The 22,312-nt window shown below is 42.3% G+C and overlaps 5 protein-coding genes across 8 annotated transcripts; 1 reads left to right on the plus strand and 4 right to left on the minus strand.

The window, feature by feature from the left end:
* Positions 1 to 792: 792 nt before the first annotated feature.
* On the minus strand, positions 793 to 5,727 carry bub3 (BUB3 mitotic checkpoint protein). 2 transcript variants are annotated; one of them, XM_069160407.1, is made up of 8 exons: positions 5,569 to 5,727; positions 4,489 to 4,683; positions 4,306 to 4,375; positions 4,030 to 4,181; positions 2,775 to 2,933; positions 2,427 to 2,604; positions 1,973 to 2,189; positions 793 to 1,140 (listed from the first exon to the last, which is right to left on the minus strand). In XM_069160407.1, exons 2-8 carry the CDS (start codon positions 4,681 to 4,683, stop codon positions 1,131 to 1,133), a joined length of 981 nt encoding a protein of 326 aa, XP_069016508.1. In that variant the 5' UTR covers positions 5,569 to 5,727; the 3' UTR covers positions 793 to 1,130. The 2 variants fall into 2 exon arrangements, with proteins under 2 accessions (XP_069016508.1, XP_069016509.1); XM_069160408.1 differs by lacking the exon at positions 793 to 1,140 and having other exon boundaries at positions 1,969 to 2,189.
* A 1,057-nt stretch (positions 5,728 to 6,784) lies between these two features.
* hmx3b (H6 family homeobox 3b) lies at positions 6,785 to 8,894 on the minus strand. Its single transcript, XM_069159818.1, has 2 exons — positions 8,443 to 8,894; positions 6,785 to 8,124 (listed from the first exon to the last, which is right to left on the minus strand). The coding sequence occupies exons 1-2, from the start codon at positions 8,720 to 8,722 to the stop codon at positions 7,532 to 7,534; spliced, it is 873 nt and encodes a 290-aa protein (XP_069015919.1). The 5' UTR covers positions 8,723 to 8,894; the 3' UTR covers positions 6,785 to 7,531.
* A 1,052-nt stretch (positions 8,895 to 9,946) lies between these two features.
* On the minus strand, positions 9,947 to 16,228 carry acadsb (acyl-CoA dehydrogenase short/branched chain). The gene is made up of 11 exons (XM_069160409.1): positions 16,119 to 16,228; positions 15,637 to 15,799; positions 15,452 to 15,552; positions 15,121 to 15,327; positions 14,804 to 14,974; positions 14,454 to 14,579; positions 14,253 to 14,345; positions 14,057 to 14,146; positions 13,802 to 13,939; positions 13,348 to 13,447; positions 9,947 to 12,851 (listed from the first exon to the last, which is right to left on the minus strand). Exons 1-11 carry the CDS (start codon positions 16,149 to 16,151, stop codon positions 12,775 to 12,777), a joined length of 1,299 nt encoding a protein of 432 aa, XP_069016510.1. The 5' UTR covers positions 16,152 to 16,228; the 3' UTR covers positions 9,947 to 12,774.
* A 236-nt stretch (positions 16,229 to 16,464) lies between these two features.
* LOC138204853 (zinc finger protein Pegasus-like) lies at positions 16,465 to 19,701 on the plus strand. 2 transcript variants are annotated; one of them, XM_069160411.1, is made up of 4 exons: positions 16,465 to 16,506; positions 16,789 to 16,945; positions 17,041 to 17,229; positions 17,518 to 19,701. In XM_069160411.1, exons 2-4 carry the CDS (start codon positions 16,810 to 16,812, stop codon positions 18,441 to 18,443), a joined length of 1,251 nt encoding a protein of 416 aa, XP_069016512.1. In that variant the 5' UTR covers positions 16,465 to 16,506; positions 16,789 to 16,809; the 3' UTR covers positions 18,444 to 19,701. The 2 variants fall into 2 exon arrangements, with proteins under 2 accessions (XP_069016512.1, XP_069016511.1); XM_069160410.1 differs by having other exon boundaries at positions 16,467 to 16,945.
* LOC138204854 (L-seryl-tRNA(Sec) kinase) lies at positions 19,676 to 21,849 on the minus strand. 2 transcript variants are annotated; one of them, XM_069160413.1, is made up of 6 exons: positions 21,526 to 21,849; positions 20,783 to 21,029; positions 20,504 to 20,705; positions 20,324 to 20,399; positions 20,154 to 20,247; positions 19,676 to 20,059 (listed from the first exon to the last, which is right to left on the minus strand). In XM_069160413.1, exons 1-6 carry the CDS (start codon positions 21,742 to 21,744, stop codon positions 19,842 to 19,844), a joined length of 1,056 nt encoding a protein of 351 aa, XP_069016514.1. In that variant the 5' UTR covers positions 21,745 to 21,849; the 3' UTR covers positions 19,676 to 19,841. The 2 variants fall into 2 exon arrangements, with proteins under 2 accessions (XP_069016514.1, XP_069016513.1); XM_069160412.1 differs by having other exon boundaries at positions 20,154 to 20,274.
* Between the last annotated feature and the right edge of the window lie 463 nt (positions 21,850 to 22,312).

A 22,312-nucleotide genomic window follows, 5' to 3' on the forward strand; every position in this document is an offset into this window, starting at 1 on the left:
ATAGAATAATTGACATCTCTATCTTCTCTGCTGCTTTGGCTGAAGGGCTTCAGAAATTGCATTAGTCGCCATTGAAAATCTGAACTGAGGGAAAAAGACACCACTCAGACTTTTGCAGGGCATTTCTCTGCGTTCGCTGTTCTCGTACAATACCGAATACTGAATTAAAAAGGTCTGCGCTGCATCTGACTCTGTCACCAGTGTAACAACTCGCAAAACAACAGCAGATAAATTCAGCGATAGTGAATTTTAAAGAATAATAATAAAAAAAATCAACAACAAAAAAAAAAATCAACCCACTACAACATGTCTGCTGTCATCCTCTATCTTATAGACGAATACATTTTGTATATTTATGCATTTAACTTAAACGTTTGTTGAAAATTAACTTGAATTTACTACCCAGGGTACTCGCTATATAAAGATTCTTTAAAACTAGAAATTTTGAAACGAGCCTCATAAATGCTTCTAACATGAGAAAGAGCCTTTTTTGTTTTTCCCCTTATCTGCCAGCCGGGTCATCCAGTTTAGTGGTTTTCCCCCAAACTCTCCCAGTAATAAAGCAGGATGTGGTTTAGACCACAGACCTCTGATGTCTATCAGCACAGGTTACTGTCTGGGGGCAAGTGGAGCCCTCAGCAAGACGAGTGGATCATCACTTTCCCCTCAACACATCATCAAGAGTACAACCTCTTCTGCCCCGGCACATTCCAGGCATTCCTCAGCTTTTCTTTCTTGCAGGTAACACATGTGGCGAATGTTCTGGAGTACGAACAGACTTCATGCTGTTGATCAAAATTCAGGAGATTTATTCAAATTGTTTTTTGTCGTCTGCAGATTTAAGAAACTGATCTTGGGACAGCTACAGTGTCATGTTAAATTGTGCCTCCAAAATAACCAAACAAACAACAACAACAACAACAAAAAAAGGGTTAAAAAGTATACAAAACAGAGGGAACAATGAAATATTACACGTGAACCAGAGAAGAGAGAACAGACGTCACTTACGAAGAAGGGGGGGGGGGGGGGGGAATGGTATGTTGAAAAAGAAAGAAATGACAGGAAAATGTTACACTGGATGCCAGCAGATAAACCCAATGTGATGAAGGCTTCATACGTCCACGGCGCACTCAGGTTGACCTGTAGACCAAAAACACGAAAGAAGAGGTTCAATCAACTTGAGCGATCGCAGAATCGATGCGTGGAGTCAAGCGTTATCCTATTCGTGGATTACGGTGTCATTGATTAAGCTGCGTTCGACTTGCCGAAGACCGGGCTAAAGGCAGAGAGAGTCATTGCAAGACAAGCGAGCGTAAGGTGGCCGCAGCGGAGGCCGAGGGGGAGCGTCGCCCGGGAAGATACAGACCGCCGGCTGAAGTCGGTGATTTCCGAGACGCGCAAAGGATTTTCCACTAAATAATAAATGGCAATTTTGCTTGACTCTGTGTACATCTCTCTGTCTGCGTCTGTTCAACTCGCTCCAATTAGAGCTGAAATTTGACATTAATGTCGAATCCGTTGTTCCATTTCAAATGAAATGCGATGAAGCCCAGAAGCTGAAGAACAAAAACATACACGTTGTCCCAAATACTTAACAGTATGGAATGGAATAAAAGTAAAGCGAACCAACACTTCCTCAACTGGCCTAAAAGAAACAACAACACCTGACTGCCTCGGCAAGTTTCACAGGGGTAGTATTTGTTACAGGCCTACTGTAATAAGCAGGTTTCTGGTTGTCTGTTGGATATTTACAGCAGCTGCAGATACGCAAACTGGACGAAAGGATTTTCAAGTTCTCATCTGTCTATCTTACAGCTGTCGGATATTGAAAAGTGGGCGGACAGAGAGATACAGATCAGCATATGCTGCAGCTGGACGTGCCCCTTGCAAACAGAGCTGCTCACATATTCTGGGGGTAGCAAACCACCATTATTATGCAGCACTCGGCGCCACAAAGGGGAGGAGGACTTACTTGGGCTTTGTCTCTGCATCCGTGACCTGGCGGATGAAGATGGCGTCCTCTGGGTGGCTTATGTCCCCTTTCTCGTGCATGTAGGAGGCGGCGATTGCGAGCATGGTGCCGTCATTATTGAAGGCCAGTGACGCGATGCTGGTCGGGTAGCGGTGGAACTGACACAGGCGCTTCTTGTTGAATGGGTCCCAGATGTTCACGAAGCCATCTGAGCCACCTGGTAGAAGGAGAGGCTCAAGGTCAACCTCAAAAGTGTTCAGCCGCGTTACTGCCGAGATATGGATCTATATTAACCGAGTTCCACACGCGGCCTTGGCAGCTCAATGATAAAAAAAAAAAAAAAAAAGGTCACAGGAAAATCTATTGGCTTTTACAAAAGAAAATTGCCCCCTTATGGAAATAAACTACGGGCAGGAAGTTGTGCTTTCGGCAAGTACTAACTAGCCATTTGTACCTGTGGCAAAGGTGTTATGAACACTGTGAAATGAGATGGCATTGACGGGGTAAACGTGCTCAATTCCATCCTCCTTCAGCCTGTGGCACTTGAAGGCGTACTTCTTCTTCTGAACCTCCTGGCTCGGGTCCAGGTACTCCACAGCTACACGTCCCTCGATTGAACTCAAGACGTAGCCCTGAAGCCAAGACAGGAAAGATGAGGTTGCAATCCAACTTCCTCACAATAGCAATCAGCATTTTGCAACGCGATTCTCCGTTAAGAGCACAGTATCTGTCAAGTCATAACACGGCGTATACAGTTAATTGGAATGGGGTACACTTCGATTGAATCTAATATAAAGTGTACCTGTTTGTTGGGGAACGCTCTAATGCTGCGAGTCTGATACTTGAGACTGGATTCTCTTCTTTGCTGTACGTAGCCCATGTTTCTCAGGTCCCACACCAGGACTCGTCTTCCGGCTGTGCCGACGATCAGCCTGTCTCCAGCCACAGAGAGGGTGTACACCTTTAACACAGGCAATGAGAGTCACCACACCAGCAAAGCCAAAACGTTATATGACACACACAACACCACATGAACAAATGTAATGAAGTCATACGAACGTCTTCTTCATCAGTGTAAAATAAAGCATTTTGACACGAAATAAATAAAATTAGGAAGTTTGAATTCTCATATATTTATTCCAACTGGGGAGCTTTCCGTCAAGCATCTTTAATACACACCTAAACCATGTGCTGGGATAGACGTTCGTGAAAATTAAAATAAAAGCGGTGGCCTAGAAATCGTTCCAAAATGTTCAATACCGGTACCAATAGGTGGACTTCTACAATTTACAGATGTCCCTTAAATGCCTCACATGCTATCAGTAGATGCTAGCTGGCTGGCTGTGCACAGACAAGCCTCCAGTTACCGCATTGCACGCAATTCAGACAGATATGTTGCTAAAAATGTGTTTCAAAAGAGTGAAATAAGGCGTTCTAATATAATATTTACCAAAGTTCAATGAAGTGATTTTTTTTTTTTTTCTACCTGGACGGCCGCCCAGAGGTAAATGCTGTATTGACTCTGATAAGATTAACTCCTGCGTAAGGGAAGCAAAATCTCTGCTTTTTAAAATGAAAATATTTGCGCATGTAGCCTTGGTGTCAAAGTTTGGTACCAAATGAGAAGAAACCCTGTGATACCAGACAGTATCGAAGAAATTCTGCCGGCCTTATAAAAGTATCGAAGTGCAGTACTCGGCCCTACAAAGGCATAGAAGTACTTTTCTGTTCTCAACAAAGGTCCGGCGCGTTTATTCTTTTTCAACAATCGTTGAAATTGTTATTACACGTTGTTTCTTAAGAGACGTACATCAAATTGACGAGATAAGAGGTGCTAAAAATGTCATATCAGTGTGACCCAAATATATCTCCAAGGTTTTAGATACAAAAACCTCAAACACAAACAAGCAGAGAAACTAGTAGGTTGTAAGCGGTTTATATGGTCCTTACATCAAATCAAGCTTAATGTACCTGAACTTAACACGATTTAAGTGATTCTGATCGCACAAAATAAAGCTATCATTTCTCGAATAACTTAATGTGTCTCTTCTGTTTACCTTTTCTGGCTGAGTAAAGGTGCCAGCATTGCAGGGTGTCCGTGGGTCCCATAGCCGAACTGATCTGTCCCAGCTGCCCGTTACCATGACGTTAACCTCTGGGCAGTACTCTACGCAACGAATGGGGGCGTCATGCATCCCAACTATTGTATCTGTTTAGGAAAAGAATATTTTTAAAAAAACTCAACATTAAGCTCATAATTATGGACATGTATGACATGTTCAACTGCCACTACTTGAATGCTATTATCTGTCCTTAACAGGTGTGTAACATACCTTGATCTGTGTTCAAATCATGTGTTTTTAATTGCGCATCTAAACCTCCACTCCAAGAATGTGTTGGGTCCTGCAAGTAAAAAAAAAAAAATTAAAAAAAGCGACATTATCTGTGCGTACCAGACTTCCAAGGCCGTGACGTGACCAACGAGTCACCAAAAAGGAAAACAACCGTTGACCTACATAAAAAGCACAGTCCAGGACCGGAGCTGTGTGCTGGTACTTCATCCGCATGGTGTTGCCTCCGACATCGAAGAGACGAACGGTGCAGTCCCAAGACGAGACCAGGAGAAACTGGGCTGTGCTGGGGCTGAACTTGACAGCGGAGATGCCGTCCTCCGGTCCCTGGTTCAGCTTGTACTCGTTTGAGCCCGTCATCTGGCAGAGGAGGGAAAATAACCGCCGACCCCCAAAGTTGAGACTCTGAGACCCTCCGAGGTCCATTTCAAAACGACAGCGTAATTGATGCTCGACATTCAAGTTGGATCACGGACAAGTCGAATACAAACCAGGTTGTGGTGTGAACATTACACGACGACGTAACACAATCCAAATCACTACAAACTGGAGCTTTTACAAATGTTGATGTGGAAGTCTCTCTGACATTTATTTGATTAATTTATTCATTTGAAATCACGTATTAGAGCCAATTTCCAATTGGCAAACAAACAGTGTTAAGCTAAAGCCAAAATAAAGATTTGAGGACTACAAACAGCTGATTTACACGTTTACCAAATGTTTAACAACTATAAAAAAAATTTTAAAAAAAAAAGACACTCTGCTTTAATAACAACTAGTTTCTGACCTGCTGCATCGTGTGAATGTTGACGTTTAGACGGAGCCATCTTATTTTAGTTTTCATTATTTCACACGCCTTGTTACACGTTTAGAGATCAGAAAACATACCGGGGACGCGAAATAATGAAAACTAAAAATTAAAAACACGACTTTCGTGCTTCTTCCGTTAATTCAACCCACAGACTTATTATTGAGCTAACTAGCCCGAGTTAGCTGTTTAGCTTCAAGCGAAATTACGCGTTGTTGTTTTTTTTCTCTGACGCGAAAGCTGGCGGAGCAAAGACTTTATTCCCTGGATTTGTTTTTTTAAATTGCTTTAGTTTGTGTTTCACCCCGATCAGACGACTTTGTTCCGTTAAAAATCCAGAAATTAAACCAAAACCCCGCTTCTAACCGCCGCCGGTGTTTGCTAATATTAGCTTTAAACGGGTCCAAATAACGACTGCAGGCTTCGCTTCAACTTACCCTCTTCGGTTTTAAGTGTCGTTCGCACTCGACCGATCCTTTTATTCGCCGAGACTACGTACGATGCCTCGGGGGGGTTTTTTACGGCGAAATACAAAAAATATATAAAAGTGGAAGACGCTAGAAAGCAAGGTAGCTGCGTGAGGCTAGCTCGCTTCCCTTGTGTGCGCTGCCGATGCTCCGCAAGACGCTGATTGGCTGAAACGAATATTCGTGTTCGCGCCTGCGATTTCATTGGTTGTTGGTTTTTCTTCAACGGACGTTTCCGTTGTCTGAACACAGATCACATGACACACGACTCCCCTCCCCCCCTCCCCTCCCCTCCTTTCTCTGACACACGAGATGCAACCTATTTTCTTTGGTAGGTAAGGTAGGTAGGTATTTACTTTATTTGAGTACCCTAATGAGTATTTATTTGTGTTTCATTTAAGATAGTTAGGAATAATAAGAGCAACTAATATGCACAGTGTGCACAGTAATAGCAACGGTGAGTTTTAAACACAAGGTAAATACTGTCAAAAGAACACCAGAGGGATTTTTCATCAGATGAACCGGCTCAGTTAGTTACATATCCACAACGGTAGATATATTTAGACCCATTTAAGGGGCTTAAGGTAGGCTATTGTATGATACAGGCCACTGTATCAGTCGGCCAACAGCTTCCTTTTGTATTTTTCTGTGATTTGGGGAGAACTTTGCCCCAATATAAATGAGCCTACAGGTCACGTGGGCTATTTCAGTTCCATTCTCAAATGTCAGCAAAACAGGAACATTAAATTCAACCCTCTAAAGCTAATATTAATAGGGTTACATTTATTCACACGATTAGAGAATTAGTGTGGACCAGCCAAGTGGCGTTAGTAGGCTGTAGGACACTGTTGCATAAATAACATGTAAAGAAAACACAAAATAGCTAAACAAGAGACCATAAAATCAATATTTTTGGACCTAAAATTTAGCCAACAGCTCTCTTTTTTTTCCCAAGTTATCAAACTAAAGAGGATGACCATCACTGTCTAACTCAGTATCCCCTTTTGATCCCTGTTTTATTACCAAGATGACTGCAGACCATCCAAATGCCTTGATGCCTTGTTTCAAATATAGTTTAAAAAACGATCACAAATATTTGACAACCAAGATCTATCCCATGACTTCAATGAACAATTCGTTTTGCATGTACATCACAGTGACATTATAGAGAAATTTCTTTTTTTGAACGAATCTTTACTCAGTGTAAGACCATATACAGAATTTCAATAACAATATCAGAAGATAACCATACACAAAAACAGAGGCTATTTTGGCTGTTTCATGGCTTTAAAATTAGCTAAACATTGGTCATAAAAACAATTGCCTGTATCACCTGGAGTGGTCAGAATATTTTTTTTAAGAGTCACATGATTGTCCTCACTATTACAAAGAGAGAAGGATTTTTTTTTTTTTTTTTAAACGGAGCTAGATAGGTGACAAAATCTGGTAGCCTAATATGAAGCCAGCAGTATTGCACAATATTGGAAAATATCAAAATATTCAATTCCACATTTTTTTTAGCTACAAACACAGACACAAATATCTGTAAAATACATATAGACAACCAACCCTGTTCCAAACGAGTTCCTCAACTGAATACATTAAAATATATGCACCTATTTTTGAGATTTACCAATAATAATTGCAATAATAACAATAATAATAATAAAAAATAATAATAATAATAATGGAATGACAACAATTTTCGACTGTCCCCCTTCAAGACTAAAGCTGTAAGAAGGACTCTGCTCAAGGACACTAGAATAAACAATGGTTACATATAATAATAATAATAATAATAATAATAATAATAATAATAACCCAACATTGTGGCCATTTAATCTACAAAATATACAAAATTTGTATTCATTTTTTTTCAATGAATGACTGTCATTTAAAAACATATGTACAGTGCATTATCACACAATTAGTGTTAAACAGGCCTCAGCAGTGGGACTGGGTGGGAATAGTACATGTGGTGTGGAAAAGCCAGGAGTGACTGGGTGCCCGGTGAGTTTGAAGAGGGGCCCCCGCTCGTTTCTGGGGGTCCGCTCTCGTGGTAAAGTATGGGAACCCGCACAATCCTCTGCGCCGCCGCATGGCTCAGGTTGGCCGCCTCCAGCTCCGCGGCCAGCTGCCTTTTCCACTTATTCCTCCGGTTTTGAAACCAGATTTTTACCTGCGTCTCGGTCAGGTGCAGGGACGCGGCCAGGCCTGCCCTCTCCGAGCTGCTCAGGTAGCGCTTGATGTCGAAAGTGGACTCCAGCTGGAAGACCTGACTCCTGGAAAACACCGTGCGCGTCTTCTTCTTTCGACAGGGCTTCTTTTCGGAGTCCAGCTCGTCTGATTTCCCCCTCCAGTCGTCTTCCTGATCTATTTCTTTCTTTGGCTCTTCCGCGTCACTTTCATCCAGGGTGATATCGTCATCGGCGCTTTCCTCTTTGGCATCTTGATCACTTTTTTGGAGATCCGGGGAGCGCCTGTCTGGTGCCGGTGATGCTTCCCTCGGGTTGACCTTCTCAGATCCTGCAGAAAAAAAAAAAATACAGTATTCAACTTAGTCTAAACCCTTAAAGGATGCAATTATAACTCATCAACTCATATAAGCTAACCAGTGCTTAAATTCGTTATGCATCTTTACATTGGTGGACATGCGTTTTACTTTTGGTATTTAATTTAAAGTTTAGGATCATAATTCTTTAAAACAGATCATTTGTTATACATTCTTGAATTGAAATATGCCGAAAGGGCCTTTTTTTTTTTTTTTGCTGCAAAAGGAATTTTTTTTTTTCTTTTCTCAGACCAAAACCTTAAAATGATCTTATCTAAAATGCAATTATTTACCTGCAGTCCTAAAATGCGTCCCAAGCGTGTATGGGTACCACCATGTAGACGCTCTTTCCAAATACTGCGCGGATAGTCCAATTCTCTGTGTGGGCAGCTCAAATCGAGGGAAAGGCAAGTCACCGAGCCGAGAAAAGAAGCTGCCTTCCAAAACTCCTTTGGTCGAGGCGAGAATGTTTTTCGGCTTCGTGGGTTTGTCTTCAATATTCAGCAGGTTCTTTATGGAGAACGGTGAGTCTTTTGTGGGTTGGCGAGTCTCTTGCGTATCAGAGTCTGCCATCACCGTTTACTGTCCGATATGGATCACCATCAAAAATGCATCAAAAACGCATCAAAACGATTTTCTTGGTTTAATAGCCTGTGTTAGAATAACACGAGAAAAATGGCAAAAAAAAACAAAACAACCTCAGACAGTCGCTCGAAGCTGCGTCCGGCTCCTCCCGAGGATGACGAGAGTGAGAGCGCAGAGATCACCGCGTTAAACTTGCGCCGGATTGTAATGATGGAATCAAAATGCCATCCGAGTTAAAACGCGCTCGGTCTCTGCTATTGGACAGGTACAATAGCAAATGGGATTTGAGATGAAACCGCGTGGGTCTGTGACGAGAATAGACTCCAAAGAAAAAGGCCGCGCAAGCGTTTTGGCTTCGGGCTCAACAGTAGCACCCACTTATCATCCAATTAGATTAAAGAGGAAAATGTCTCTGGGTTTTGGGGGGCGTGCACGAGCCACAATCACCTGTCAGTAAATTGAATAAATGGCCCTGAGATTATCACACCTAAATGCGGAGCTAAGCAGCTTGTCCCTATTACGTCAAATGCGCATACATTTTACGCACGAATATAAGGCAAGGAGAAGCATATTAACTAAAAAAAAAAATGACGAGAGTTTGACTCGAAAGTAGAATTATTCATAAAGTAGAAGAGTAGAACAATTATTATTTATCAATTCAATCTATTTTTGTTTTACCCTGCTTGTGTTGAAGCTGTTGTCGAACACGTGTCATTCATCTATTGCGTTTTAAATATCCCCTGTTCTATCTGCATGGAAAGCAGTACGCGCTGGGCATTTCACCTGGACCGGAGCTCACTGACTTTGGTGTAATTTTATTTGTCAGGAAATGCTACAGGCAAACATCGAACTGAATGCTTACCATCGTGATAAAGTCTCTTCACATTAGCTTCGTGCAAAACCCACAAGAGCAGCAGGTGATCGACTGCATGAGGATGACAATAGCCTTGTTTCTGTCACCTATAACAATACCGGTGCTTATTTGAAGCAGATTATATTTGAACGTAAAATGAGTCATTCATAAAATAGTGTGATTAGATAATAATTAGCAGAAGATAAAAACAAAAACAAAAATCAGGAGTGAGGTTGAGTCCATGCATTTATAAGCAAAACCCTTATTCTGATTGAGGCTGAATCAAACAACTGACCTCGGGAGTGTGCTTTGTTCACGTTACAAAGAAATCCTAAAAAAAAAAGGATACAAAAAAAATGTATGGCAGTCACTCTGGGCCATAAAAGGACCTGGTTAGTTTTATTTTTTATTTTTTTTTACTCAGATTTATTAGTATATATGGCCAAAAAAATGAAAACACGAGACGAGATGCATTTAAGATGAATCTTTTCAACCAAATTTGAAGCAGATGCAGAGAACTAATCACACAAATTGAATTTGCTCAACCTGCAAATATGCAGCCTGTCCTTTTAGCTCGTGGAGCGCTCTCCAGCTCTAAAGGACAACACTGTGTTTTGTGAAAAGCTACTTGAATCCTTGCATAATTAGAGGTCTCATAGCTGTGTTAAAGATGGGGGCGGAGAAAGAGGCTAGCTGAGCTGCATTTGGCGAGGCAGAGTGTAAAGCAGATAGCTTGTGTTTTCATCAGATTGTGTTCATTAAACAGGGGCCTCCACAAGTCATAGGGGATCAGAGGGGAAATCAAAGTACACTCAGTCAATGATGCAAATACGGGCCCTTTTCAATTCTGTCGTTCAAGTGATTTTGGAGATACCTCCGCAATCGTGGAACTAATCATTTTAATAACATTTTGTTCTCCGTCTGGCTAGGCTTCATATTCAACCTGTCATGTTCACTTCACAGAGCTGCTAAAGCTTCCAACATTATCCTCAGATTTATCAGATCCAGGGGAAGGTTTAAAGAATAGAGAGGAGATTGATATCTAATTGCATCACACGTATTTGACAGCCCATAACATGCCAGACTTGTACGAGGGAAGACCCAGGACTAAATCATACTTCATATAAAGGAAATTTAGGTTTCTTTTAGAGGAAATGGGGACCTTGAGTAGATTAATAATGGTCATTCTCTCTCTGTTAGACATCTCAGAAATGTACAAATTATCCTGGATTTGCATGACGACGAGAGATATTTCAGCTAATCTCACTCATTCCAAAAGTGGAGACACTCTTCAATTGCTGAATCTGACCTGGTGTCACTAAATATTATGTAGACATTAATAATCCCTGAAAATTGAAATCTTGTGACAAAAAACAAGGGGTTAGATATTTAAGGTATTTGTTATAGCATATCTATTTAAAGGAATGATCAATATCTACATCAACATATTGGTAGCCTATATATTTTGTCTTTGATTCCTTCTTTCCGTCTAAATATGAAGTATTGCATGGTTAGAGTTTACTAATAGGCTGTTATCCATTAACGTCATTGGAATCTGATCATTTCCATATTTGGAATTAATACTGTAAATCTCTAGTAGGCTATTGCATTCTTTCTACCATTTTATTTCCCATCTATTAAATATTAGGAACTGCCAGTGATTAATGGCTGGCTCTTTGTTAAAACACATCATCCTTTGTAAAGGATCATGGGTAATAGGTATTACAGGTCACTTGGACTCAGCTTGTCTGCGTGTTTCAAATGACAAACCTTGTTTTACACGGCCCACGTAGGCCGTGCAAATTTAATCAGTCTCACCTACAAAATTATCAATGAGTCAATTATGCACGGCAGGCTCTTTTCAACTGAAGCACCAGCATAATTAAATTGATATAAAAGATCATTAGAGGTGACAGGCTGTTAAAAGATATGGTAATTGACTGCCCTTTCTGTGAGAAGCTGCCTCAATTCAAGAGCGCTGCTGTGCTGTCACTCAGGAAAATGCTGCCATCTAGTGACAGAATCTGGTATTAACCTGCAATCATAGCAACAACAAAAAAAAAGAAAGAAGAAAAGATCGATTACACTGCAGCATACTTCACACTTACTGATATTGACAATTGCTGACAGATCATTCTTTACAGATAATATATCATAATGCTGTGATACCGCTCACTGTACAGTATGTGTGGAGCACAGAAGTGAGTGAGCTGTTACAATCCACACTGATTTCAGTAATCACAGATCTCATGAAGGCACTGAAACATCTGAGGAAAAAGATCTCGATCAATAGCTTTCAAACACACTTTCATATTGCTACATATGGATCAGTTCGGTTATTCCTACACATTTCACCATATCTCAATGAGAGCACAACGAATATAGGAGGGATGTGGTTAAAAATCTAAAACTGACAAACACACTCAATCCCAGATGTTTGAACAAGTGATAGAAAGCAAATGGAAAATTAAATTAAATTAAAAAAAATTTTAAAAAGAAAAAATATATATATATATATCACTACACTAGAGCAGCTTTAACTGTAAAGCTGGGGCACTGTAACCACAACATCAGTAACATCTGTGATGGGAACTACTGGTGTGTTCATGAGCAACTGGGAAGTGGGAAAGTTCTGACCGCCGAGTAGGAAATTACACCTTAACACCCACTAAATGGGGCGGCTTCGGCTCAGATGGTCGAGCCGGTGGCCCACTAATAATAAGTTTGGTGGTTCAATTTTGTTGACGACCTAGTTAGCTGGCCGCGTTGAAGGCTAAAAACGGGACTATATCAAAATGTGTAGAAAAGGTAGGGTGTGCAAACAATACTGATCTCCTGAACTCCGTTTTGTTCCCGTCTTGGTTTATATGGATGATGACGAGGTTGTCTGTCACTTTTCTGTCTTCTAACAGCAGATATAGAGCCCATTTGTCGTGGGCTGCCATGTTAACAGTTTGGGAACGCTTTCAGCTAAGAGATGGGACGTTGCCAAATGGGAACTTTCCCAATTCCCAGCTGCCTGAACACACAATAATTTACAAGGAGTAAAAGTTGCAACATAACTCTAGAACAAGAGAGCAAGTCTACAGCAACACAAAGCTGCTGGATCAATCCCATTCAAGTCGTCAGAGAAAGTCTGGAGTGTAGCACAGCAGAGTGCAGTCTATCAGGCTGTGGTCAGGTGGTTTCAGTAGTCATACTCCTTATCAATGAACTTGGCCATAGTGGATAGCTGGATATTCGTCGTGCCCTCATAAATGGTGCCTGCACGAGGAGACAAAACAAAGCATTAGAATGAATTCCTGCTGCACAAAACAAGGTCCATTTTGTCAAATTCCCCTGCACAGTACATGAATCTACAGCTTTCAGCACCAGCAGACAAGGGGGCTTATTATGCAGCTCAGTGCGGCGGTGCTCCAGGTGGAGAACCAGGGGAGCCAAAATGGTGGTGATGAAAGGAAAAGTGACATTTTGCCCTGGCAGCCTCCTTGGCTGCGTGCTGGTATAATGGCACTCCGAGGGGGTCAGACAGGGGAATTCCTGCAGAGTCCGATTACAGCCACTGCTATCAGGCCCGATGTCCGCCTCGCTCTGGTCCAATCACAAACAGCTACACCTGACCTTCCTCACGAGTTGTGTGTCCTTTTCACAGTGCAGCTTGAGACACAGTTACATAAACTGCATTGTATCCAAACAACAATCTCACAAACACAAATCAATATGGTTCCGAGTTGCAGCACATTAAACAAGCCAGGCTCACCAATTTTACAGTCTCTGTAGTATTTCTCGATAGGGTAGTCTTTGGTAAAGCCTACTCCTCCCATCCACTCAATGCATTTAGATGTGGTTAGGGTTGCAACCTGAAAAACATCAAACAAAAGAGATAATACAATTACTTCAATCAAACCAGGAAGAGGCTGCGCTGTGACTAAAAATATCATATTTACAGGAGATTTCTGGCTACGATAGCAGCACCACGCAGGACCAAACATAAAACACAGACTTAAAAAACAGAAGAATTATGAAGAGAGGAGTCAACAACATGGATAAGATCAGAAGAATAATGAAAACAAAAAAATTAGGTATCAATGTATAAAATGAAAAAAAAAAAAGAAAAACAGATAACCTTGATGATCATACTATAAACTATATATGTACTTAGGTGCAAATATTTAATTTGTGTTGGGCTCCAGTCAGCGAATCAGGAAGCTCACCTCTGCGCTGAAGTATTTAGCCATGCAGGCCTCCTTAATGAAAGGTCTTCCAGCTTCCTTCAGACGAGCAGCGTTGTACGTCAGCAGCCGAGCGGCTTCAATCTGTGTGGCCACGTGGGCTATTTGGTGCTGCATGCCCTGGATTATAAACGAGCACCATACCAACATAAGAACTCATTGTACAGTGCACTGACCTCCAGAGTAACAATCAAAAACTGGTTACGTGGAACAACGGAGTCTATTGTGGCTGGTCACCTGGAAGTCAAAGATACGTTTTCCGAACTGCACCCTCTGTCTGGTGTAAGGAATAGTGTGGTCAAAGCAACCCTGTGCCAGTCCAACCATCTGAAACACAAAAGACAAATGTTATCGCCTGCAACGTTTCCATTCTACACTTTGAAATTTCTTGCGGAGCACATTTCATTTCAACGAGAATATCTCACGGTTTTACCTGCGCTGCGATTCCAATCCTGCCCTCGTTCAACATTCCGATGGCATACTTGTATCCGTGACCGATCTCTCCCAAAATGTTCTTCTCTGGTACCTGCAACACACAGCACACGGTTAGGAAAACAAAAACAAAAATCCCAGTATGTACTTGCCTGACATTGAAATACATTGGTCCGACGCGGTGCGGGATGTTCCGTTGCACCTTGACATTGTCCAAGTTGAGCGGGCAGGTTGAAGACGCACGCAGGCCGAGCTTGTTCTCCTTCTTGCAAATCTCGAGCCCCTCGGTGTCCCGGTCCACAATGAAGCAGGTGATGCCTCTGTACCCCTGCCAATCAGAAAGAGAAACTTTTGGACATCACATTTAAGCACCCAGAAACGTCATACAAACTACAAAAGAGTGGATGTTATACAGTGTAACCTCTGAGCAGTATAACCAAATTGAAGAGAGTCTTATTAGAAATGCTTCGTTATGCGTCTGTGTTAAAAAAAATTAAGTCGGAAATAAATATTGCACACACACTGAGAATAGACACGTGAGTAATTACTCACAGCAGAAGGATCCACATTGGCCATCACGAGGAAAACACCTGCATGCTCTGCATTACTGATCCACATCTTGGAGCCATTGATTACGTAATAGTCTTTGTGTTTTTCAGCACGTGTCTTCAGAGCAAAAGCATCACTTCCCGACTCTGCTTCAGAGAGGCAGAAGCTTCCAATCTGCAGAAGATCACAAGTATATGAGGAAGGGCAGGAAAATATAATATATAATGTAAAATATACACCAGGCAAACCCCCCTCGATTTTACTTGACGGCAACCAGTTTGTGTACACCCAGAGTGTTCATAGAAGGTCACATAGCTCACCGTGTCAGTTGACAGTCGGCTGAGGTACTGCTCTTTCTGAGCCGAGTCACCAAGTTGGACAAACAGTGTGTTGATCAGCGTGTTCTGGATGTCACAGAGCACAGCTATGGAGGGATCCACCTTTGCAAGCTCTTCAATGACCAGAATAGAGGAGAAGAATGTGGAGCCAGTGCCCCCGTATTCTGGATCAATCTCAATGCCCATGAGCTGTAAGAATAAAACATACAAATGTAAGAGTAACTGGATAGAAGAAAAAAAAGACTAACAATGACTTAAAATGTAAAAAATAAAATAAAAAAATCTGTTATTTCACAATAAATGAGTTACATACACCCTGTTCAAAGAGGGATTTGATCACTTCCTCATCCATGACAGAACTTTCATCCATCTTCGACACAAACGGAGCTATGCGCTCTTGCGCATATTTCTTCACTGTCAAACAACAAGACACGTGTTTAGTGTTTCAGGAATCTCTCGTCTCCGGCTCTCCGCAGCAACACGTTTCTGACGGCTCACCTGCCTCTCTCATCATGTTCTCCTCTTCCGAATATGTCTGAAGGGGAGGGAAGGAGACCCCACCAGCCGCCCGCTCCGGAGACGACGCATGTGGGGCAGCTGTGCCGGAACCGCTCCTCCATCCGTGGCGGGCACCCCACGGTCTGGAGATCTGTCTGAGAGACTGAACACCAACAACAGCAGAAATGCACATGTTAAATACACAGTTTGACTGAGCGTCGTGAAGCTATAACAGCCGTAATTGACCACTAATAATGGAGGTTAATCAATTAAACGTTTCTTTTTTTTTTTTTTTTTAACAGCGAGCCTCCTTTGTGGTGAAACGCGTTAGTTTGCTATCTAGCCACTTAATGTTACGTTAACGAGAGCTAGCCAGGTTACGTAATACAACGATAAAGGACTGACAGTGGGGGGGGCACTTAAATGTGTGCAGCAACCCTTCAAATATAAAAAAAAGAAGTGGGAATAATGTTCAGTCTCACCTTTGAGAAAATCCTGACCAACGGGGCAGCCATGGTTTGTTATAAAATGTTTACGTGCGTGCGTGCTGCGTCATCCAGACCGGTGCATTCAAGAGCCCCTCGAAAGAGTCAGACATCCGTGTTTTTATTGTTGTGCGTCAATCGTACAACATATTAAGTCAGGAAAAACGTAAAGTACTTTTTTGTTGTTGTTGATATTTTAATAACAGGAAAGGGACGAACTTGGATGCCGTCAGTAACTTTGAGCGAATTTTCTGAACAGTATTATTACTTCGTTTGAGTGAACTTGATTGTCGTATTTTTTTTTCCGATGGTCACCAAAGGCAACAGTTGTGTTTGGGGTGAATACGGTCACCAAACAGACAAAAAAACAAAAGAGGTTCACCAGGTAACGATTACAGCTGCTAAATTATCCCTGGAGCCACATTTAAACTCTGTTTTACTGTCAGTCATGTTGGTTAGACACTGGAAGGTAAAATGTAATCCGCTGTGAAGATGGGTTTTTTACATGGTTTACATAGTTTAAATTTTTTTTTTTTTTTTTTTTTTTTTAAATCCCGAAGGTGTGAAGAGTGCTATGTAACGTTAGCTCGCTGCTAATAGCTTTAAGCTATCCATTAACCTATCTCTGGCTATCTCCTCTGGATCTTTTTATTTTTTTTTTTTTTAGGTTCAACAAAGAAGAAGGAAAATGGAAGAGATAAAGACCGAGCCGGTGGATTTTGTGAAGGAATTTCAGGAATACCTGACGCAGCAAACCCAGCATGTTAACATGATCTCGGGCTCTGTTTGTGGAGAGAAAGAGACAGCAGAGGCTTTTCAAGCCGGTGAATAACGCACACAGTACACGGCAAACCATTAAGCACAGAGTCAGGCGGTGATGATGATGATGTTGTTGTTGTTGTTTGTTTGTTTTTTGTAGTTGCACCGCGGTGTGAACAAAATGGTCTGGACCCGCCGTCTGTGGAGGTGAGCCTGTCGATGGAGGATGGGTCGGATGTGCCGATGGACGGCCTGGAGAGGACCTGCGATGGAAAGTACAAGTGCAGCTACTGCAGCTATGCAAACAAGGGAATGGCTCGCTTGATAGAGCACATCCGCATCCACACAGGTCAGTGTTGCCACTTCTGAAACCCTGTTGGTTAATCACATGCTGCTGTGAAACTGATGCACCAGTGGCTGTCATTGTGGTGTTTTTATTTTATTTATTTTTTTAAGGAGGCTGGAACAGAAGAGAAAAATCCTTTTTTTTTTTTTTTTTTTGTCTCTCTCCACTTTTGTCACTGAATTAAACGTCGCGCAGCGCACATCCATCATTGCGCTCACTTCTTTTTACTCTGTCACGGTAAAGTGTGCTCGGTGATATCGGTGTTATACCTGCAACTGTTTGTTCGCTCAGGGGAAAAGCCTCACCGCTGCCAGCTGTGCCCGTTCGCCTCGGCGTACGAGCGTCACTTGGAGGCCCACATGCGCTCGCACACGGGAGAGAAGCCCTACAAGTGTGACCTTTGCACCTTCCGTTGCAGCGACCGCAGCAACCTGTCGCACCACCGCCGCCGCCGACACAAGCTCCTGCCCACGAGGGTCGCCCGCTCGACTTTCACCAACAAGAGGATGTTGAGCTCTTTGCAGAAGCGGACAGGCTCGCTGGGCTTCAGCCGCCGGCTCCTCATCAATTTCAGCCCTCCCTCCATGGTGATGCAAAAGTCGGATTACCTGAATGACTTGTCTCTCAAGAGCCACCATTTGAACGGCAGCGAGTACAGGAGCCCTCCCAAGGCGGACGACAGCGAGAGGTCCTGCAGGAGTGCGAATGGTTTGACTTATAAAAACCCACTGGACCAGCTGTCCACACTCGCTGGGCAGTTGGCCGACCTCCACCCTGAAACTCTGACTCCTGCATCCCCAGACAGGGAGTCCTTAAAAGACGAGAAGCCCATCCTCATACAACATGTATCCAGCGAACAGTTTGCAGTGTGCTCAAATGGAATGCAGACGTCACCACTTAAAGAGTCTCCCGCCTCGGGGCACGACAGTTGCAGTCCCGTCCCCGACATCGGCTTGGAGAACGACATGAACGCTCTTACTGCGAGCGTCGGCAACAGCCAGCCGAGCACGCCAACCCCTGCTCTGGCCGGATCGGACCAACTGCTCTTGCATAAATGCCAGCATTGTGATATTCACTACTCTGACAATATCCTCTACACCATTCACATGGGTTGCCACGGCTACGAACATTCATTCCAGTGCAACATCTGTGGTCACAGGTGCACAGACAAATACGACTTTGCGTGCCATTTTGCTCGTGGCCAACATAAAAAATGATTCCTCGCATTATAGATGCATATGGAGTCTATGACTTTTGTGTTTTCAATAGGTTTCTTATTACTGCAACTAAACATGGCAACACTGATTTATAATTTATACTTTTGTTATGTACAGTTTACTATTGGCTCTTTTTTTTTTAAATTTTACACTCACTAACTGCACGACACTGTTGCCTTACTGCTGCTTTACCAAGTTTGAGCTTTTCACATTAGTTATGAATGTACAAAATACAGAAACATCTTGCAGAATCACAGACAGTAAAGGCCTTTTGACCATCGCCCTCCTCTGCTAACGCAGCTTATTGTGTTTGGCATGTCATTATGATTTTTTTTTTCCAGATTTGCAATGCCTCCTTGCTTCGGAGCGAGTCACCACATATCACTTGGCTCTCATAGTCAATTTCAACAAGATAGGCAGCTACACACGAACCCTTTAAAATAAAATGCCAATACAGTATTTAACACGAAACATTTAAGGCTCAACCAGCTGTGTATTTACTGTTAAACTGTCATTTTGACCACCACCTGTATATCGCTTGTTAGTCTACTCGTACACCAAAGTTTCCGTCTTGGTTCAAGTTAGATAAACCTAAAGTGGGATGTTCAGATACCGACAGCAATATATTCTGTACAAAAAAAATAAGCTTGTGTCGAGCCAGACTGATTAGAATCCCACTTATTGTTCTAATATTTATTCATACGTCACCTAACAGACTGCAGGTGACAACCAAATCATTTAATAACTTCCTGTGTCATTTTAATACTGTCCCCCCCCCCCTTTTTTTGTGTGTGTGTTAAAAACAAATATGCTTGAACCCTTTGACTCACTAATATTTATTTTGTCTTAAGTAGTTTCGTGGTTATAAACCTACGAGTATGTAGTACAAAATTGAAATCCACTGTAGCCACTTACTGTCTGTGTAGTAGCAGATGTTGAGACCCTTCACACTGTTACATGTGATGTGAAGTACTGTTACTTTGAATTGAAGTGAGGTAAGTAGCTCTTTAATTGTTTGAATCTTGCTCTAAACTAAAGACCTAATCAATTTGTTAGCTGCTCTGTTTGTGAATATCTTATCATGAACGGGAAATGAGGATTTAAGGTGAATAATTATCCCTTCATTTTAAAGTATCACACCGTACCATATTTGCAGAGTGTGTGGATGTTTCATATAAATTTTAAGGAGGATTTCAAAACAAAACAAACAAACATTTCTCGTAAGTCTTTGATTACAAAATAAAAAAATAAATGATAACGTGCATTTTCAGGAGTTTCTTTCACATAGCGGTGCTCTTAACTGAAGAGCAAATGTCCAGCAGAAACCAGAAATTAAACACAGAGCATCACGCGTTCACAGCGATGCAATCTGTAAGGTGATTTAAAGAAAAATGCGAGTCATCTGCAGTCGTTTAAGATTCTCAACAGGATTTCCTTCTTCTTGGCATCAAAAATGTCAACTGCTCTCTTCACGACGTGTTCCACGTCGATGTCCTCTTCGTGAACGAGAGGCACTTCCTGAAGAAACTGTTTCCGCAGGTCCTGAAGAAACGTTGCTTTGGATTCGTTCAGCTGAGCAGCCAAAGACCTCATGTGTTCAGGGGGGACTTGATTTTCTAACATTAGGACGACAAAGTGACCGTTAATGTTAGCCCAAACGTGTTCCCATCAAATGTGAACCACTGATTATTTATAATGCTCACAACTGACCTCTGGCAGTCTTCATGGCTTCAGAGATCAGGCGTCGACAGGCCTGGTCAGCCTGGTGGACCACACTGGTGGCACATTTCAGACGGTCAGCTTCCTGCAACACGGAGGAAACAAAAGAAGTCTGTAGCTGGATATTTAAATCCCACTTGACGGGAGCTACGGTGACTCACCTTTTGTTCGGTGTCGTCTTCAGCTGGGCTCATCGGGTTACTTAGTGCAGAGGAGATCAACTCCATCACCTGCTGGCTGAGGATAAGTAACGCAGGAAGAGGAACAGACATGTACATGTGATTAATGCACGACGAACTTCGGGTGTTAAGTGTTAATAAATGCTTACCCTGCTGTCTTACATGTCACATTTGGATAAATTGTCCGTAGAGTTAAGTGAAATGCTGTGTTTCTCCCAGGAGTTCTTCTGTGGATTTGGAGGCTCCAGACGCTTCACCATCTCCAGTATCACCTCAGTGGGAATGGGTTGGGATCTGGTCTGGTTTCTGCTGATGCAGGACTCCAAATCACACTGTAGAGAAACCTGGCAGAAACCCAGCGAGTCTGCAACGACAGATGACGACTTTCAAAACGCCATTTAAACCGTTTTAATAGAAATAGAAAAAGTTAGTGCTTCTTACACTTTCTTGCAAGTTGGCACACTTCATATCTCATGCTGGGATAGTAGAAGTTGTCATCCAGCAGGAGGAGAAGCGGTGCCCCGTCAGCCTTCAAACCTTCGGGCTGCAGCAGAGCCCGAACGCATCGTTCCCACGCCGCGCTGTTGATCTGAGAGCTGCTCGGTGGCTCTGCCAACGCTTCAGGCTTCAGCAGGAACCGCTCAATGCACTGCAGCACTGCTTGTCTGTGTAACTTCCATTCAGTGTGCTAAAAAAGACGATCAGTCAATGAAACATCAACACAACTACTATTGAGGAGGGTTTTTAAAAAAAAAAAAAATAATTTTTTTAAATGAGATATGGAATTTATACATGCTGTCAGTATTGTGACTGGAACATTACTGTTACCTTCAGTCGTATTTCGTTTTCCCTCATTTAGCATCAAAGTACAAACTTTGTTTGCAATATCGTGATTATTTTCAAGATTTTGATGTTTTTAGGCTTGAAGCGTGCTGCAGAATTTGTGTATTTTCACAGTATATGTTGATTGTCACAATACATTTTAAATTATTTAATTACATTAGACGTTAAGTGTTAATGTTACAAGGAAAGCCCTCTCAAAATCATATTTTATTGGGCTATTCTGCTAACTTTGGAAATCGTATCACTAAGTCAACACTCATAAGGGTTGGTTTAGATTAGATTGGTCGGTTTAAATCCTGAACTCCAGGTAAGAATCTACTGATTGAGCTCACGTGTCCCACCATTTCTTGCATTTCGACACTTTCCTCCATCGCTCTGGTCCGAAAAGCTTGCTCGGGGATCAGGTCATCATACGGCACCACAGTGGCTCTCCATCCCTGCAGTGCAGCGGCACTGAGGATCCTTCCGGCCAGAGTGGACTTCCCAGCCGCAGGTAGCCCGCAGAGGAGACACAGACAGGCCGGTGCCCCGCTGACACTCCCGGCCTCCTCCGCGGCCATGTGCTGCCAGGGTCCGGCTTTAAAACTCAACTCTTAACATACTGTTGTACTTTCAACACAGAGCGCCGTAATTATAGACGGATGCAGCTGAGTTAACAGCTTACTTCCGCCTCATACTGCGTGAGGAAAACGTAAAACGTAAGGTAAACATGTGACTTCCGGATATAATCTTTTCAAAATAAAATCCCGCACAATGAATCAAGGCGAGTGACGAGAAGGTTGAGCAAATGTGTTTGTCCCAAAACAGTCCACAATGTTTTCTAAATTGTACAAAAAAAACCCCCCAAAAAACCCGTTTTGTTTTTTAAAGATTGAAAGTAAAAGAAATCACAATCACCGTCACAAAAAAGATAACAGGATATTTATTTTAAAATGTACCAGTAGGTGTTTTAAGGACTGTGGGTTGCTATTCAGTTAAAGCTATGTTTGGCCAATATCAGAATTAGTAACCAACTGGACAGGCTGTTACTTAAATGTTATTTATTCCTTACTCTAAAAGAGCAGTGATACACCTAAATGTCTAGACTCTCAATTTAGAAGGGGCATCGCACTTTCAGGTCCATTTCCA

This window comes from Embiotoca jacksoni, unplaced genomic scaffold (genome assembly GCF_022577435.1).
Source record: "Embiotoca jacksoni isolate LCO1_2020_lvr unplaced genomic scaffold, fEmbJac1.0.p SCAF_26, whole genome shotgun sequence".
In the NCBI taxonomy this organism is placed as follows: domain Eukaryota; kingdom Metazoa; phylum Chordata; class Actinopteri; family Embiotocidae; genus Embiotoca; species Embiotoca jacksoni.